This window comes from Lonchura striata, chromosome 9, assembly GCF_046129695.1.
Source record: "Lonchura striata isolate bLonStr1 chromosome 9, bLonStr1.mat, whole genome shotgun sequence".
Lineage (NCBI taxonomy): Eukaryota > Metazoa > Chordata > Aves > Passeriformes > Estrildidae > Lonchura > Lonchura striata.
Genome location: NC_134611.1, coordinates 1,097,165 through 1,115,929, shown reverse-complemented (window position 1 = coordinate 1,115,929; position 18,765 = coordinate 1,097,165). Strand labels below are relative to the sequence as shown.

Sequence of the window (18,765 nt, the reverse complement as noted above, 5' to 3'; positions counted from 1 at the left end):
GCCACAGCCACAGCAGCTGCCCTGGCTCCAGATCCCTCCTCCAGCATCACCTTAACTCTGCCCAGCCAAGCAGATGCAGGAACACGCAGGAGCGGGCAGGGCTGGCCCCAGAAGCAGGCGGGCAGGAGACCAAGGAGAAGATGGCTACAGGCCACCTCCCTTGGGACAGGAGTCACTGGGCCAGCACCATCCAGGTGCCTCGAATGCCCGAAGCCAACTTGACACAGAAGAAGAAGCCTTGTCCAGCACCAGAGAGGTCCCTCGACACCACTCACCCCTGCAAGGACTGTGCCTCCCTGTCCTTCTGCCACCCCCAGAGCCCTTCAGGGGCATCAGCAGCTGCACAGCCAGCTGGGCTGGCCAGCCTGGCACGGAGGCAAGCCAGAGACCAGCCCACAGCCACCGTGCTGTCACACAGCCCTGGGCTGATGAAATCCTCTCATTTCACCACTGAAATCCAACAGACCAAGCCTGTCTCAGGTAGAGTGGATTGCACAGAGGGCGCAGGAAGAGAGGAGAGAGAAATGGAGTGGCAGCCCCTGGCCTTGCTTAGATAGAGGTTGGTCTTTGTCCACTCAGGCTGATAAACTCCTGGGGATTTATCAGGGCTTCTCGATCATGCTTTGCACCACAATGTACCTTGCCATCCCCTCTGAAAGAGGATGCACGGCTTTCCACTGCTGTGGGAATCCAGAGCTTCCCTCTGGCTGCCCTGGCAGGCCTGGGACCCTGGCAGGGGTCAGGAACCCCCCTGGACAGAGCCCCCAGAGGCACTGGCTGTGATCTCTGTCCATGGAAAAGAGTTTTCAATCTTACAGGATGAATTATAACCTCTGAGTGTGTGATATGAGTAATAATTAAGTGTGGCACGGGTGCAAAAGTAAAATCTTAGGATTCTAGATGAGGGGTCCAAAGGGGACAAGATGGAGGAAATTGGGTGTGCCTTGTCCTTTTTCTCCTTCTTCATGCCCTCCATGTCTCACTGTGGTGTTGGCATTTTTCTGTTGGTTCAGGCTGGGGACACACTGTCCAACGTAGGTGACAGATATTGGCACATTGTTGTAAATATAGTAATATATACACATATATATTATATATTTACATATATATATATATATTTTATAAAATATGTAAATATTGTAAAAGCACAGGTAGTTTGTGGTATTTAATGTTTGTAACATCCCACTGAGGGCAGAGCCCCACACGCTGCCCTGCAGGACAGAGCTGGGCAGGGCAGCAGAACATGTTAGAGATAAACAGAATAAACAACATGGAACCAGCACAGACCAATTCTGGCTTCTGCTTTGGCAGGGGGCTGACAGACAGAGACTTTCTACAATCTCAGGATCATCAATACCTCAGATTCCAACAGTGCTGTTGTTGGACTCAGCAGAAACTGAAGCAGCTGCTACAGGACCCAAAACTCCACTATTTTTTGAAGCCCCCTCCACAGAGCATTGCAGAGGGAGCAGCCCAGAATTAATAAATGCTTTGACACTTTTGGCCTGTACACCAGGACAAAGCTTGTCCATGGTGGGGACGACCTGCTGCTAACTCGGGAAGCTCGTGAAGATGTGAGGCATGGTGGCAAAGAGAAAATGGCCTTGCAGCAGTCATTCCCAGAGTCTGGCTTGCTTATTCATCCCAGAGCAAAGGGAAAATTGTCTGAGCTTGATCTGAGGAGCTTCATGGGGTAACCAATGACTGGATGAAGCTTTCTTTGGCTTATCAATGATTGTGATTTCTACTGTTTTATGAAAATTAGGTTTTTCCAGAGCTGAAGACTGGTGAAGCTCCATCTGTGCCAAGCTGCTGTTCTTCTGCAGCAACTCACAGAAGGATATCCACACTGGTGACTTTTTGCCAGCTGCTAAGGGATTTGTTCCTCAGGGTGCCCAAAGACTCACTCCTACGCTTTGCAAGGCTTGGGGCAGCACAGCTCTTGGACAACATCCGTGTAGAGAGGTCTACAGTATGAATGAGGAATCCAAGGGCTGGGACCAAATCCAGGAGATTGCATCAACCCTCAGGTCCCCAGTGACTGCAGATAGAGCTGGGTTGCTCCATGACTTGTTTCCTCTGCAGACAACATTGGTTTTTGCTAGTGGCACTTTCAGATGAGCAAGTGGTGTCTTACTCACAGAGGCCACGTGGAGAGTCATGGTCTCTCTGCCCTGCCAGACACAGGGTGGGGGACTCTGTGGTGTGCTGTGTGTTAATTTATTAATTTTTTTTTTTTCAAAAACCCAGTAGTCATCTGGAGAAACAGGACAAAGCCCTGCTCAAACTGCAGCCTGGAGACCTTGTGGCCCAGAACCCAGAGACTGCCCTTCCAGACTGCTAAGAGTGAACATGGCCAGCAGCCACCTCAAGACTTCCTGCCCTGTCTTGGTTACCTTATCTTACCACTTCCAAAATATCACAGGCAGTGGTCTGGGTTTGTTTACAAACAGTAGGTTGAGATCAGCATCAATCAGGAAAGAAATCCAACCCAGGCAGCTGGGGACCAGTTCTTAGAAGTTTACATCTCTTAGAGGGGAAGCCTGAGCAGCCCAGGCTGGAGGTGGCCTCTTGCTTCATCTAACCAGCAGCATTGGTGTGGCACCATCCCAGCACAGTCTGCGTGCAGCCTCTCCAGTTGTAGTTTGAGATGTAATTTTATTCTCAATCCAGAAGTGCTATTGTTGGACTCTCCAGCAGCAGTTTTACAATGAGCAGGTTGAGTGTTTTCTCTATTTAAACACCTCTCTTTTAACCAAAAATAATTACCTATTCAATTAAAAGTAGCTTCTTGGTCAGTTCTTTTCACAGGTTTTGAAATTCTCCCAGGGTTTTTCTCAGGAGGACAAGAAGAAATTAAAGCGTTTTTGTAATGTTGGGGTTTTCCCTCTTTTTTCTCAGCTTTTTAAAATTCTCCTTTCCCTTCTCTCAGCAAAAAAACTGGAAAATGAATCATGTCCCCATGTGGGAGCTTCAACAAAACGTTTCATTTTTATCCTTTTTCCTTTTCTGCTGTCAGTCCTCCTCTCCCTCCAACTTCCCCGAGCCGGCAGCGTCGCAATCTGTCACACGGACAGACAAAGCTGCATCTCACCCCACTGTCTGCTGAGAGGGTCAGGAGGGGCAGATCACTTAACACTACACCTGTTTTATGAATAATAATACAGACAGTTTCGCTGGGTTCCTGGGAGGACATTTTCCCACCAGGATAAGTGCTGCATATTGAACAAATTAATGTCTTTAACTCGTTTGACTCTGGTTGCAGTGGGGAGCTCCAGCGGTGCTGCTGGAGCAGGGGAAAGACCAGGCAAGCCTTTGAGGATGGTTTGTTAGAGGGTCTTGTTCTTGCCTTCCCTGCAAGTTTCACTTGTGGAAGTGTGAGATTATAAATTTGGGCTTCGTGAAGCTGTTTCCAGAGCAAAAATATGGAGGGGAAAAGAAAAAAGAACTGGATGTGTGAAGCTTCAGGAAAGTGGAAAGTTATCCACGAGCACATCTGCATCACTTCCAAATACTCCACCTGGATTTCAGGTTTTTGTCAGCAGCTCAGAAAAGAAAAACAAAAAACCAAACTAACCAACCAACAACCAGACAACCAGCCTCTCCCACATTAAAAACTTACTTTAAATATTACTTTAGAGCTTCAAAGAATTCAAAGAGTCCAAGACTTTCTTTTTAAGATAGTGGAATGAAATGTTTTGATTCACAGCAGCAAGTTCCTCTTGGTCTATCCTTAGCAGAAACAAGAAGAAGCAATACCAGTCTTCTCTCAGCCAGAGGACTGTGACCATCAGCACAAGCAGAGATATCCCAAGTGACATTTCTGCCCTGATTTGGGCTGCCCAAGAGTGTCAGGAGGGACTCTCAGCCCCATCCCAAGCTGTGACCGCAGAAAAAGAGAACACTGCTCTGCCAGCTCCAATCAGTGCCTCACTCATATCATTTTATTTCTTTTGTTGACTTTTATTGAGAATGAAAAAATAATTTAAAGCAATTATCTGTACAGGGGGGGCAGGGGGAGGGATGTTAGCTGGGTAGAGGATCTGTGACCCCGCAGAAAGGGCTTGAGGGGGTGATTTACAGCTGTACAAAACCACGACAATCCCACCGAGGAGGAGCGGAGGGCGAAGGACATCTCTGGAGCTCTCAGGGGCTCAGAGCAGAGGGGCAGGAGGCTGTGCAGGGACACAGGGGGCCAGGCTCTGGCCAGACAGACCCTCAAGTGACCTGCAGGGGTGTCTCCAGCATCTCCATGAGAAAGGTGTCGATGGGGGTGTCTCCAATCAGCTTGAAGAAGAAGAGGTGCTCCAGGCACTTCAGCCCGATGGACCGCAGCGCCGGCAGGCGCAGGAGGAGTTTGGCAAACCTGGGAAAGACCAGAGTCAGAGGCACAAGGGAGGCACTGGCTGCCCTCTCCCACTTATTTCCAAGCCTGCACCAGCCCAATTCTCCCCCAAAAAAATGCTTTGGGGCTGTGGGAATCCAGAGCTTCCCTCTGGCTGCCCTGGCAGGTCTGGGACCCTGGCAGGGGTCAGGAACCCCCCTGGACAGAGCCCCCAGAGACACTGGCTGTGATCTCTGTCCATGGAAAAGAGTTTGCAATCTCTCAGGATGAATTACAAGCTCTCAGTGTTTGATATAAATAATAATTAAGTGTGGCATGGGTGAAAAAGTAAAATTTTAGGATTCTAGATGAGGGGTTCAAAGGGGACAAGCTGGAGGAAATTGGGTGTGCCTTGTCCTTTTTCTCCTTCTTCATGCCCTCCATGTTTCACTGTGGTGTTGGCATTTTTCTGTTGGTTCAGGCTGGGGACACACTGTCCAACGTAGGTGACAGATATTGGCACGTTATTGTAAATGCAGCCCAGGGAGTTTCTGGTATTTAATGTTTGTAACATCCCACTGAGGGCAGAGCCCCACACGCTGCCCTGCAGGACAAAGCTGGGCAGGGCAGCAGAACATGTGAGAGATAAACAGAATAAACAACCTGGAAACCAGCACAGACCAATTATGGCTTCTTCTTTGGCAATGAGGCAGAAAGACAGACTTTCTACAATTTTGGAATCATCAATACCACAGATTCCAACATGGGGCATTCTTAGACTTAGATTCCCTTAACCATTCAATATAAGCATTTGTTGCCTCGTGTGGTGGGAATATATACCTTTCCAAAATGGAATTTGGCATTTTTAAAACTTAAAAGAGAAAAAAAAAAAAAAAAAAAAAAAAAAAAAAAAAAAATCCAAATCCCCCTGCCAAGATTTGAACATCTTAACACCTTACCTATCGACAGTACTACTTAAATCTGTCTTCAAAACCCCCCAGGCTCCCAGAGGGTGTGCAGCCCCTCAGGTGCAGTCCCTGCCTCCCGTTTGCAGGCGCAGCTGGAAGGGGGTGCAGCTGGCAGCCTGTTCCCTGTCCCCCCTGCCCAGAGCCCCCTTGCAGTGTCTGTGTGACAGCCAGAGCCAAGACCAGCAGAAGATTCCTCAGGCGCTTCAAGAGCTCGACCAGCAGAGGGTAGGATTGGATTGGAAAGCAACAGAATCCCATCCCCACGGTGCTCTCAGGGCTGGGGATTTGGGCACGGTGGCTCAGGCAGTGCCAGCACAGCCAGGATCTTCTCTCCAGGGTGGGCATCACGCTGCCTTGCCGGGGGCACTCACCGTCCTGGCTGCTCGGGGTACTTCTGCTTCGTGTAGGCTTCCAGCGTGGCATAGACCTTCTCCCGCAGAGATTCCACTTCTGAGGGGCTGGACAAACCCTTAGCATCTGCTCAAGGGAGGAAATACAGGTGGGGAAGGGATCTCTGCAGAGGGGGTGTTTGTGCTGTGTGCACGGGCAGGAGAGGGCTGGGACAAATCTCGGTCTGCTGGGAGCTGTCCCTGCCCATTGCAGCAGGTTTGGAATGATGTGATCCTCGAGGAACCTTCCAACCCAAAGCATGAAATCTGTCTGCAGCCCTGATGCTCAGTGTCTCAGTGACCTGCTGTGGCCCAGAGGGAGTGCTTGTCACCTGGGACTGTCCCCAGCCTCTGGCTTACCTGGGTTAAACAGGACAATGGCTCGCAGGCACCCCAGCTCCGACTTATCCATCTGCATGTCTTTCATTTTGGACACCAGCTCTGTCAAAACCCTGCGTGTGGGGGACATGGGTTTGCAGACAATCAGAGACAAGTTTCTCCACTGAAAATAAGCACTGGGAATATCCTCAGTTCTTCTCTGCAGGAAGAGAGGCATCTTTGAGGCACAACCATGCCCCACACTGCTGTTCTACAAGTGCATCAGCAACATCCAGGGACCTGAGCATCAAACCTGCTCCTGTTCTCACTTTGTTCAGCACACAGCACTCACAATTTGCACTCACTCAAGGAAAACCACATGGGTTTTCTCCACTTTTTACTGTGTAGTGCAAAACATGGGCACTGTCCTTACACATGCCAGGTAAGAAGTGGTGAGGCAGAGTCCTGCCAGCCAGGGAGCAGGCATGGCAGGGACAATATGTGTGCACTTGTTACACAAGCAAGTTGGAGTTTAGGGCTTTGCCATCTAAAGCTCTTGGTGAGCAATATTAAGCCTAGATACAGCTACAGCAAACTCTCGAGACAGGAGCTTTCCTCCCCCTGCACACCCAACCCAACATCTGCTTCTGCAGCTGCAAACCCCTTCCCACTTTTTACCCCATTCTTGTTTGTTACATCAGTCAAACATCCCCTGCCCATTCCAAACTACTTCTGCCCCAAACCACAAAGGGTTTGCTCTAGTTCCCTTAAGGACATGTCTCCCATTCAGAGGGGAAGGCAGAGCCAGCCTGGCCACCCCGGGGCCACGTACCTGTCAAAGATGGAGCCCACGCCAGCGCTGTGGGCACTGCTGCGGTGCACGTGCAGGCCCGTGGCCAGCAGGATCCCGTCCTGGACCGACACGGAGCGATGGGAGAAAGAGGCAATGAGCAGCTCATTCCAGCCTGCAAGCACAGGAGTGCAGGAAACCTCAGGGAATCTGGCCAAAAATCAGTGCCACATGGAGCAGCAGAGCTGGTTTCTTCCTGCTGGCTGTGGACTAAACTCAGAGGAGAGTTGGCGCCCCAAGTACCAGCTGCACCCCCTTGCCAGCACTGCAAGGGGGGGCCTATCCCTTGGAAATATTTGGGAAATGCTCTAGGCACATGGTGTGATTCTTGGGGTTGTTCTGGACAGGGCCAGGAGTTGGACTTCGATGATTCTTGCAGATTCCTTCCAATTCAGGATGTTCTGTGATTCGATGACCCTGACTAACAGCAAGCAAGGAGCAGAAACTGGCTCAAGGGGAAAAAATTACAAATAAAGAAAGGGGGGAAATACTCTGGGTTTTCCTCTTAAAAAACATATTCCTAGCAACTCAAACCTCTTTACAAACAACAGATTCTACTGCCCCATCCACAGCCTCTGCCAACCTCTCATCGTATCTCAGACTGGGGGATGTAGGAATGGATTGGCTCAGGACTGCACATTCACCATCCAGCCTGGCTGGCTCTCACACAGCCCAGAGAAGGGACAGGGGCAGCAGGGACAGCCACAGGTGGGGGACACTACCTGCCCGGAGGAGAATGACTTGGTCTTCCAGCGTCAGGTCGGAGAAGTGGGGGATGCGCTTGGCCCACTCGACCAGTGTGAAGAGCTGCTTGTCAGCAGCGTGGCAGATGTTGGTGACAGGGTCATTTGTCTAACAGAGAGTGGTATCAAAAGGAAAAGAGCAGAGGAAAAGAGGAGGATTCATCAGTGAAAGGTCTTTGATAATCACAATCGAGTTAACGATACCCAACGCCACAAGTACAACACCCAAACTGCCAATAATCTCAGGTGGGTGCTGTTGGGAAGAGCAGATATTTGTTACCACTGTCCCCTCTGTGGCCAGCCAAGTCAGTCTTATGCCTTGGAGTGGCCACCTAGAACAGAGGCTAGACAAGATGAAGAGAGTAAAAGTGGGTATTTATTAAAGGCCTTCAACAGGCACACCTTGGGCAGCCAGAAGCCTTCTAGAGGCTATACCCAGGATGGATGATGCTCATGAGTTTTTCAGAAAATTATACGTTTGGTCTATTTACATATCAGGGTTTAATCCTCCAATTACACGTTCAGATAATGAAGTCATATTCCCCCAGTTTGCTGCTCCCCATTTCACTTTTTGTTGATACTTTTCAGGGCCTGAGGCTGTAGGGTGTCCTTGAGTTTCAGGCCCAGAGGGATTATTTTGTGTGACCAGAATGTGGAGATAGTAGCTAACACTCTGTATGGAGTCTAGAGTTATACACTAAAGCAGTACAGGATCTGAAAAATACAAAACCTAAAATCCTAAGACATTGAGCTGGTTGCTGAACTTTTCTGTTTGCTTGTTGCCCTTTGCATAGCAAGTCCCTTGTGGCCAGCTGCAGTCCTGCTCCCCAGGGCTTATCGAAAAGGCAGGGAGCAGCCCCCAAACAGGCATGAGCACCAGTTTCATCCAAACCAGTAAAACCACAGCAGTAATCCTGCTGTGCTCAGCTCCACCCCAGCCTTGGTCACGGGGGCAGACAAGAAGTGTTCAGGGCTATATGCACGTGTGAAAGCCAGCACTGGGCTCTCAGACTCTCCAGCATCTCCAATGAGATTCCTCATTGAAACTAAAAGAGACTTGGGGAAAAATGCTTGGAAAATAACATATAAGCTATTTTCTAGCTGTCATTCAGAGTAGCTCCAATAGAGAAACTGCTGGTGATTTTTTAGGTGGTGTGGAGTAAAGCCCTCTTGTAAAATGCTTGTCGTTCACACGTTGCTTGTCTGCTCAAATCCCAGCTCAAATCTCTGGCTGCAGGTGATGCCAGGGGCTCTTACCGAGCTCTCTGTGCCCACGTCACTGTATGCCTCTGTTTTGGGCTCCACTGCCAGCTCAGCTTCCAGGATCCTCTCCACGGGCATGTCCTCACTGCCACTGCTCGTGGACTCGGCCTCGTTCTCACTGCGCTCCCTGCTCCTCTGCCTCTCCTCCTGCACAGCTGAGGGACACAAACACAGCTCTCCACAGCCACAGAAACACTCATCTGCTCACAGGGGGTCCCCACAGGTGGGGTGAGACCCCCTCAGGAGGGGGAGAACAGAAAATAAATGGGTATTTCAGATGTGCACCCATTGAAATGGCTGCTCCCACACCAAGAACTCTGAGGTGGCTGCAGACCAGTCGCCTCCAAACTTGACCAAAGATTGTGATTTCCAAAGTATGGAGCTTCAGAACAGAGGGAAGAGGAGTTGATACCTCCAGGTGGCAGCCTGGACTCGGCTGTCACTGGATGCTGGAGGAGGCAGGAGGGAGCCAGCACTCACAGACAGGTTTTTTGTGCTCTCAGCATGATTCCAGCAGTCCCAGTATGCTTTCAACAATCCCACAGCAGCCAGAGCATCCAGCAGCAGGGCTAGACAGTCCCAAACCCCCAGCTGGATTCACACATTCTGCCTTGTCTCATTCCTGAGAAAAATCCTACCCAGTCTGGCCCTGGCATCACCTCTCTTCCTGATCCTCCCCACTAGAAAGTTCCTTCTACATCAGTACCCTAACACCTTCAGTCCCTTCTCCCCTCTCTGTATGCTTTCCAAAGGGGACACAGAAGCATGACATTCTCTCTAAAGCTCAGTTTTTAACTCCCAGGGCTGCTGTGTGTGAGACAGGTCAGTGTAGGACCTGTGCATCTTGTATGTCAAACCTTGTGTGCAACAGAAGTCCTGGCTACGCTTTTTTCTTTTAAGAACTCCCAAAGGGAAATACAACAATCCTTCTTAAGCAGTGACCAGCAGGTATTATATTTGTTTGGTTCACTGCTGGGGACAAATGGCAGCACCCAAGGAGATGGATGAGTGGGGCATCCAGCCTGGTGCTTGTGAGGGAGGGCAACACAAGACACAAGTATATGCCAGCCTGCTAGGGGAACACTTGTCCTCTTTAGAGCAGTGGACAGGAAAAGGCATGCACGTGTTTCTGAAGTCACCAAAATCTTACTGGAAGAAATAACATGGCAAGGAAATGCCAGTCCCATCACTCAGCCCCTGGACACAAGCTGCACTCTGTCCTCAGTTTCTGCAGCTCCCAAAAAAAAAAAGCTCCCTGTGATTGCTGCAGGCAAACTCCCACAGGATCCACCAGGATCCTGGGGTTTAAATTTTCACTCTCTGCAGAAGGAAGTTGTGCTAACACCCTGATCCTCTGAACCACTTTGCACCTGGCTGGAAGAGGGAGCTGTGCCTCGGATTAAGTTTTTGATTCCAGCCTGGCGTTGTGCAGTCCCCTGCTGCCCTGTGAGCTTGAGGCAGCACAGCTTTGGTGATGCTGCAGGACGAGGATCAGCTCATGCTCGATTTTACAGCTGCTTCCCTGGGCAGCTCCATTACTTTAGCTTAGAAAAAATGAGCTTAAATACTGTGTTGGTTGTCACTTCCTGACCTTGCATAATTTGGGAGACAATGCAGCTCAGCAGGTGAGGCTAAGAGTGGAAATGACAGAGAACTATAAAATGAGAGATAGAAATAAATCACTCACCCTTATCCTCCAGTACAAGAATTAGGTGGTGACAAATGAAGTCAGCAAATCAAAAACAAAAAAAGGAAGCTGCTCTTCACAAAGGAGACAAGAAGTCTGCAGGACCCCTCACTGCTGGGTGCTGTCCCCAGCAGAAGTTTACAGGTTTCCACGGGGTCCAAGCCATTAAGAGTCACTAACTATAAGAAAGGTTGGGTCAAAAACAGTCAAAAGCTTCAACACTCACCAGCGTGTGCGATTAGGTGAGAAGAAAACTACACTGTAAAAGCTTCCCCATCAGTCTCTTCCCTTATTAGCCCTTATTAGGAAAAAATTCTTCACAGAAGGGGCTGTCCAACATGGGAACAGGCTGCTCAGGGAGGTGGCTGAGTCAACATCCCATAGGTATTGAAAGGACAGGTAGATGTGGCACTTAGGGACAGGGTTAATAGTGGAATCTGCATTGCTGGGCCAATGGTTCCACTTGTGACGTTCCCCACCTTGCACAGCCCCCTAAATATCCCAGGCTAGCTCAGAGGGCCTAGGCTGTGAGGGGAGGAATATCAGGAGATGGCAAAGATTTCCACAAGAGGCTCTTACCCCAGATATGTTGGTTCAGCTCTCTTTATTCTGTGATGTTCATGTGGAGAGCGGGGCAAAAGAGGACGATCAGGAAATGTCAGGGGTCTATATAGACTTTGGACAGGGAGAGCTTCCCTGGCTCTCCACCAACCCTGTCAGGGCAGGAAGGAGGGGTCCAGGGTTGTCTTGATCAGAGTCACAGGGGTCCCAGGGAAGGGAGCACAGAGTGCCCATGAGCTCACTGTAACACACTTGATCATAAAATTCTTTTCCAACCTAAACCTCGATTCTCATTTCCTTTACGTAATGAGGTGCAAACCCCCACCCCGATACCCTCAGTGTGGGTTTTTGGAATGCACCGGCCTTGGAGGATCACCAAGAGCCCAATTTATCCTAATGAACAAAGGGAAATTTCTCCAATCCCATTGCTTCCAGCAGCCCCAGTCCTACCTTCCCTCTTCATCCCCATGGCGAGGCACTTCTGATAGCGGCAGTACTGGCAGCGGTTGCGCTGGCGCTTGTCGATCAGGCAGTCCTTGTTATCCCGGCAGGTGTAGATCAGATCCTTCCGGATCGTCCTCTTGAAGAAGCCTTTGCAGCCCTCACAGCTGTACACCCCATAGTGCTTCCCTGGGGAGGTAAGGGAATCCCTGGGCAGGCAGGTATTTGGCCTTTCCTTCCAGCATGGAGGAGCTCAAACCAAATCATCCAAAGGTGAAAAAACTGCAGGGTATCACCTTGGCAGGCCTGGAGTGGCTTCAGTGAGTCCTGGCAGCAACAGTGACCAGCAGCAGTCAAACCATGGGAGCACTGCTTTCCTGTGATAAGGAGGGGCTGCATGCCAGTGGAGGGATGTGGAGCATCTCAGCTGCAGAAGGGCCACAGGCAGCAAATGGGGTGCACTGATATGGAGGGGGTTTGCAAGGCTCACTGGGGTACGAGAGAAAGCCCAGACACAGCCAGAGCCCAGCTAACACAAAGCACAGGGAAATGGGAACACAGAGATTTTGGCAGATTTACTTTGGTAAACAGGGACAGAAGGTAAAATGAGGTTATAGACACGAGGGAGAAGAGCACAGCATTTAGGTTTGCTCACTTTTGGGCACTAATGTGCAATACAGACAGCCAGACCCAGCCACGATCTTGCCATGCCAGTACAGCCCCAGGGAGCCTCCACGCTCTTCAGTGCTGCACAAGAGCACCAGGACAGCTCTCACTGCACAAAGCCTTCCCCAAGAAAGAAAACCTCCTACCTGAGGACCTGTCCCCACAGATGGCACAGATGTGTTTGGCTAGTGATCCTGGACTTGTGGATGGATAATTCATGTTCCCCATCCCCGGGAGACCCGGCAAGGGCTTGACATCCTCCGAGCTGCTGACGTTGTTCAGGACATTGAGCTGCAGAAGCCACAAGGCAAGTTAGAGGAGAGAGACTCACATCTCAGTGAAACCATCCCCAAATGGAGCTGACCCTTCCCTCCTGCCTGGCTTGTCCCACAAGCTTATCCCCATGGGCAGACAGACATCCTCTGCTGAATCCAGCAGGCACTAAAGCAGATACTGCCTGATGTTGTAACCAAAGCAGAGCTGGAAAAGGACAGGCAGTAACCTCAGCTGCTCAGTTACAGCCTCCAAGCCATGAGGCTTGTGGGATCCTGGCTGCTTCATTAGAGAATGCTGACTGCTGCCTGCTGGCAGCTGCAAGCACTAACAGCTTAGTAAAGCAGAGCATTGCAGACAGGCGATCTGTTACAATCAAACCTGCACTGCTGCATGGCTAGGGGAGATGTAATGGCGTTTAAAAAAAAAAGGAAAAAATAAATAAAAATTAGTGGGTTAGCTTTCCTGACTCATAATATCTGCATATGCACATGAACACATGGCCATTTGGTGACTCTCTGGGACTTAGGTTCCCAAACACTATCATAGGTGGCAGATTTGGGGTTACTGGATTATTTAAAAAATAAATAAATAAAAAGATCAGGCTGAGCATCTAAAAATCAGCGGTTGTGAGATGCAGGAAAACGACACAGAGCCCCCAGCTGAGATCCCCAGGAGCTGCTCCTGGCTGCTGAAGTTAAAGGTTACAAACCCACACTGATTAGAGACCAAAGCCTGACGTTGCCCAGGGCTTCATTTTATTGCTGTTTGCTTTGGAGCCACGTCGGGCAGGGCAGGGAGGGCTAAGGGCCATTGAGCACATCTTGTCAAAAGCTGTCTGGGCAGAACAATCCCCCTCCAAGCCCACCATTCACCATCAAATCACCTTCCCCACTCTCATGGGTTGAGGGCTGGGGATGGTTGTTCCATCCCTGGGTTTGTTTGGAGCAGTCATGACAATTTATCAGCTCAAAGAAGGCAGAAGCAGGGATAGAAAACAGGTTTGGATGAAGACCCAGCTCGAGCCTTCATTCCAGTCTCTGCAACATTTAAAACAGTGGATTTCATGCATGTTGCTGAAAGTTCTCCATTTGCTTCAAGAAACTGCACATTTCCCACTAAAAAGAGGTAATTTCCACAGTAAATTTTGGTAAAGAACAAGGGTTCATCCCATTAGAATTTTTGGACGAGTCATTAGAAAAATAAAAAGGTGAAGCCTGTTCTCATCTTCCCTCACTGCTATCCCATCATTTTCAAAGCTTCAAAGGTTTTAGTAACACGGAAAATAAAAATTATCCAGCAAAAATCAGGAGCCAAGTTGTTTTGCTCCACTAGGACATATAAGTGTATTGGGAAAAATTGCCTAGAGGAACAAAGGTTTGATCTTCCCAGCAGAGACTCAAACCAGGCTCTGGCAACTGTCAATCCTTACGCTTCAAAATCCAGGCCAAGGAAAGGAGAAGTAAACCCCTTCCTCCCCACAAGTGTCCATCAGCAAAATGATGAGCCAGAAGGAACTTTTTATGGTTTAAAATGTTACTCAGAACTTGTGTACCACCTTTTCTTCCTCCCTGCCAGCACTTTGAAACAATAAAAGGGAGAGAGGGTCCACGGGAGGGGGACACACAGGGCAGTTTTAGCCATCAGTGTCCTTAGAGCTTGGCTCTTGCAGGTTAAGTGCAATCATGTATGATATCTGGGACAACTGCTTGAACCCAAATCCATTAGCTGCCTCCTTGCTGAATCCCCAGGGCCCAGCTGTCTCCTTGCATTAGAGGCAACACAAATGGAACCTTCTCCTCGGATCTGGGAACTTGGCACGGAGCCCAGGCTGGGGAAACCACTTCCCAGAGCATCCCCAGTCCCAAAGGAAAGGCTTCCAACCAGCCAGTGCTGCTGCCACAGTTTCCTGTCCAACCATCCTGTCCTTGATGTCATGGGCACAAATACCATCAGATCCATTGGGAACAGCCAGTGGTGCCAGGGGAAGAGGGATCCTCCAGCATTCCCACTACTGACAGCTGGGGCCCACACTGGAGTTGAGGATGCTGGGGAAAGGTAAGCCAAATCCCATCCTCTTTTCAGAGCTCTTCAGCTCATGCCATCCTCTCCCAGCCTTCCAGGCACTAGGAAGAGCTTCAGGCATTCCAAGGAGTAGCAGCAGGGTATGGGGTAGAAAGGGCTTGGGGACCATCTCCTTGCTTTTTCCAACAGCAGGAGCCATGGGGCTTCTGAGCACTTCCCACCTTCAGGTGCCACTAATAAAACACAAAACCTTGCTCATAAGAGGCAGAATTTTCACTTAGATCCGGATGCTCAGAACATTTCAGCTGTCTGTCGAGATGCCACAGTGCCACCAGAAATGCAGGAGGCTTTTGGAGCGGCATGTCTCCATCCCACAGAGCCACCCTGGGAGGCTCCCAGCCCACCCACCCATGGCTCTGGGGAGGCACCAGCCCTAACACCTGGGTCTCCCCAAACCTCAGCAGCCACGCGAGCACGGGCAGTAAGGATGGGAGTGCTTCATTGTGCTTCAGGCCAAGTTGATATGCAACACAGTAGGTGGCTGGCATTTAGCATTAACATTTGTCTCTGCCTAGAAAGTCTGTCTCCTTTCCAGAACAACCAAACGAAGCAGATATGCTTTTGCAGGAAGAAGGGCAACGTTTCACGTGCTGCAGCCCGTGGCTATCCTGTCCGTTTCCATGTTACAGTAATTATACACTGCAACAGATGCAGCAGAGGGGAGCTGGACTGCACCCACGGTGAGAACAAAGCTGGAAATTAGCTCTGTTCCCTCATCCTGCAGGGTATTTTAAAACTGGTGTGGTCGCTGTGTCTGTGCAAGGGTGATTAATGCAGAATCATGGGGAACTCAGCTGGAAAGAGCAAGTGGCCAAACTCCCCACCAGCCAATCCTCCTCCTCAACGTTTGGGACTTCACCCATCCCGAAGAGCGAACTGGAAGGGAGAAAACATCTCACCCCCACCTGTGGGCTGGCGTGGGCCACGAAATTCATGCCGGGGGCCGAGGACAGAGCGACGGGGTGGGAGCCCAGCGAGGAGGCGATGACCCTGTAGGGCGAGCCCAGGGCGCTCCCCGGGGAGCCGACGGCACCCATGGGCGACGGCAGCGCCCGCGCGGCGCTCCCGGGGGGCTCCAGGTAGCTGGGGGGTCCCTCCACCACCGGGCTCCCCGCGGGAAGGCCCGAGGACAGGCCCACGGCCGTGGGGCTGGCGTGCACCGGGGAATCTGCGGGGAGAAGCGGAGAGATGAAGCACGCCCGGCGGAACGGCATCAGCTGGGCGGCCACGGTTGTGTCAGTGCCAGCCCAGCCTCAAAACCAACCAGCAAGGCGTGCTGTAAAGGGAAAAGAGCAGAAGTGTTGGTTATAGTACAGGAAAATGGGTTATGTACTGTTGGAACCCTGGTTGCTGAGAATTTTAGACTTTCCGTGCTGACCCCCAAGAGAACACTACATTTAACCATACAGAAGGCTTCCAAAATTAAATTATAAAAGATTATAAGTGTGTAGTTTGAATAGAAAACTGTAATATCACATAGTAGAAAACTTAAAATTTTAGAATATAGTAATATATATAAAAAGAGAGAAATTTTAATGTGAAAACTAGTCCTTCTCCTTCACCTTCTTCCTCATGAGATTGAGCAGTATTGTATAATTAAATAAAAAGTCCAGCATTGAAAGTCACAGGTAATTAGTTATTGAGTTAAAAGTAAAAATAATTTAAGTGTCATTTCTTAATTAGACAGTTTATCTTTAAAAGGCCTTGTAGAGAAAGAAATACAACTCCATTTTTAGCTTGCTTGAGTGAAGTACTGTAAAACTCACACTTTGTGAGACTGTAATATAGATAAGAACTAGTAAACATCTAAGTCCAAACAAGAAACACCATCCCACACATTTAATCCCAACCTTAGCAGAAGAAAGAAACTAAAGAATCCACAATATACAGCAACAAAGCTTATTGTGGAGATAACGCTTAATAACAAAATATTCCTTCTCCACTTTGGTGCCTGAGCAGACTTGGAGGAAGGCACCACGTGCCTGCCTGCCTCAGGCTGGTTTTCAGGTTTCTCTGAACTCTTCCCTGAGGTCCCATTTCTTTTGTCCAAGGCAGCTCTAGGGACAGCATGCTTCTGAACCCTGAAATCCTCACCAACCAGCCTGGAAACTCTGAATGTTCCACACGTCTTATGGAGCCTCTCTGCACCTTGAGGTGGCTCTGGCCTTGTGCTCCCATGGCTCAGTTTTCCCCCTTCCCACCTGTGGGAATGCAGAGCTTCCCTCTGGCTGCCTGGCAGGTCTGGGACCCTGGCAGGGTCAGGAAACCCCCTGGACAGAGTCCCCAGAAGCTCTGAGTGTTTGGTACGAGTAATAATTAAGTGTGGCACAGATGCAAAAGTAAAATTTTAGGATTCTAAATAAGGGGTTCAAAGGGGACAAGATGGAGGAAATTGGGTGTGCCTTGTCCTTTGTCTCCTTCTTCATGCCCTCCATGTCTCACTGTGGTGTTGGCATTTTTCTGTTGGTTCAGGCTGGGGACACACTGTCCAACGTAGGTGACAGATATTGGCACGTTATTGTAAATGCAGCCCAGGGAGTTTCTGGTATTTAATGTTTGTAACATCCCACTGAGGGCAGAGCCCCACACGCTGCCCTGCAGGACAGAGCTGGGCAGGGCAGCAGAACATGTGAGAGATAAACAGAATAAACAACCTTGGAACCAGTACAGACCAATTATGGCTTCTGCTTTGGCAGCGGGGCTGACAGACAGAGATTTTCTACAATCTCAGGATCATCAATACCTCGGATTCCAACATCATCCATGTGTGCCTCCCTTGTGCCTTTTCACATGTTCCCTCCCAAAGCTGGGTGCCAGCATCTTCCACAGGCACTGGAGCAACCCAGGAATGGCTCATGACACACTAGCAATGCAAATTTCAGGACAAGGCAGCCAGAAAACAATTTGTCCTTGATTTTTCCTCATTTGTACAAAGCAGAGCAGAGACTTTGGCCACACAGATGTGCCAGGGCACTCTCAGAGCTACGAGGACAGGGGGTTTCCTCCCTCCACACTGAAGAGCTGCAGTGCACATCACCAAGCTGAGCCTCGCAGCAGCCCCACCAGATCAGTCTGCCCCTGAGCCCTGCTGAGGAAGAGGTGGTGTAGAAAAACAATATAACCCTGATCATTGCCACTTCAGGGCAGACTCTGAGGCTGAACAGCTTGAGCAAGGCCTAAATACTGTCTGTCTTCTGTAAGGCCAGTCTCAAAGAGGGTATCTAAGTATCAAATGCCTACTAGTCCCAATGGGATAGGCATCTAGGTGCATTTTAAGGATTTCCATGACCTTTTCTCCCTTCCTTAGAGCTTACCAGCCCTGGTTAGCATTAGCTGTCATTAACATTTCTGTGAACCATTATTTCTCTGTTGGTTTTTCAACACAGGAGATCATTCCCCGGAGTAGCAAGGCAAAGATGTTGTGTGGGAAGGTCACACAGTTGGTTTTTCATGGCTGGCACAGAGGATACATTCTCCCATTGCATTTGCAAGTAAGGCAGCGCTTTGGTGTTTTGTTTGTTTGTGTTTTTTCCTCCTTTTAACATTATTGCAAAGTTATTTACGTGACAGTGTTTGTTATTCTACCTGAAGTAACAATCAAATCTGATTCAAAGGGAAGATGCACAATAAAGACGGGAAAAGGTCAGCTTGCTGAATAACATTAAAGACATTTGTCAGAGTCAAGGAGGACTCGATCCGCCGTTATCAACCCACTTCAGACTTAATTCTGCTGAGGGAGGGGGAGAAAAGGTCTTTGTCAATTCTTGCTTTGGCTTTTTGGATCAATTCTCCCGGTGGGAAAGCGATGTGCAGCAAGAGGAAGCCGGCTCAATGACAACAGCAGAAGCCTCAGAGGCAGCGAGGCGGTCTGGAGCAGGAACAGGGCTCTGCCTGCTGCCACAGAGTCACCCCACATCCCCCTGCCACCATCAGGGAGACACACAGCCTGGTTTCTGCTGGCAGACAGCAAAATCCCTGCCTTGGAATGGATTCCAAGTGCTCCAGTCCTTCATCCCAGAGTGCCTTTAGCACTGGGTAGAAGCTGTGCTGTTTGCCTGGACCCCCCTTACCTAAGCAAGCACTCAGCTCACACAGACACCTCAGATGTTTCTTGGGGCTTAAAAGGATCATCCTGACCCGGGCCATTATCAGCTTCAGAGAAAAGCAAATGCATTTTTCATCACCTGTGGTACCGTA

General features: G+C 49.6%; 1 protein-coding gene across 1 annotated transcript in view; it reads right to left on the bottom strand.

Annotated features, from left to right (window-relative positions):
• Positions 1 to 3,925: 3,925 nt before the first annotated feature.
• The window catches only part of RXRG (retinoid X receptor gamma), a 40,438-nt gene continuing 25,598 nt past the window's right edge, over positions 3,926 to 18,765 (bottom strand). Inside the window, exons 2-10 of the mRNA XM_077785235.1 lie at positions 15,474 to 15,736; positions 12,357 to 12,501; positions 11,554 to 11,733; positions 8,850 to 9,010; positions 7,572 to 7,701; positions 6,832 to 6,964; positions 6,042 to 6,133; positions 5,664 to 5,769; positions 3,926 to 4,366 (exon numbers count right to left, since the gene is read on the bottom strand). Of these exons, the coding sequence (XP_077641361.1) occupies positions 4,219 to 4,366; positions 5,664 to 5,769; positions 6,042 to 6,133; positions 6,832 to 6,964; positions 7,572 to 7,701; positions 8,850 to 9,010; positions 11,554 to 11,733; positions 12,357 to 12,501; positions 15,474 to 15,736 (1,358 nt within the window). The 3' untranslated portion in view covers positions 3,926 to 4,218. The remainder of the gene's footprint in view (positions 4,367 to 5,663; positions 5,770 to 6,041; positions 6,134 to 6,831; positions 6,965 to 7,571; positions 7,702 to 8,849; positions 9,011 to 11,553; positions 11,734 to 12,356; positions 12,502 to 15,473; positions 15,737 to 18,765) is intronic.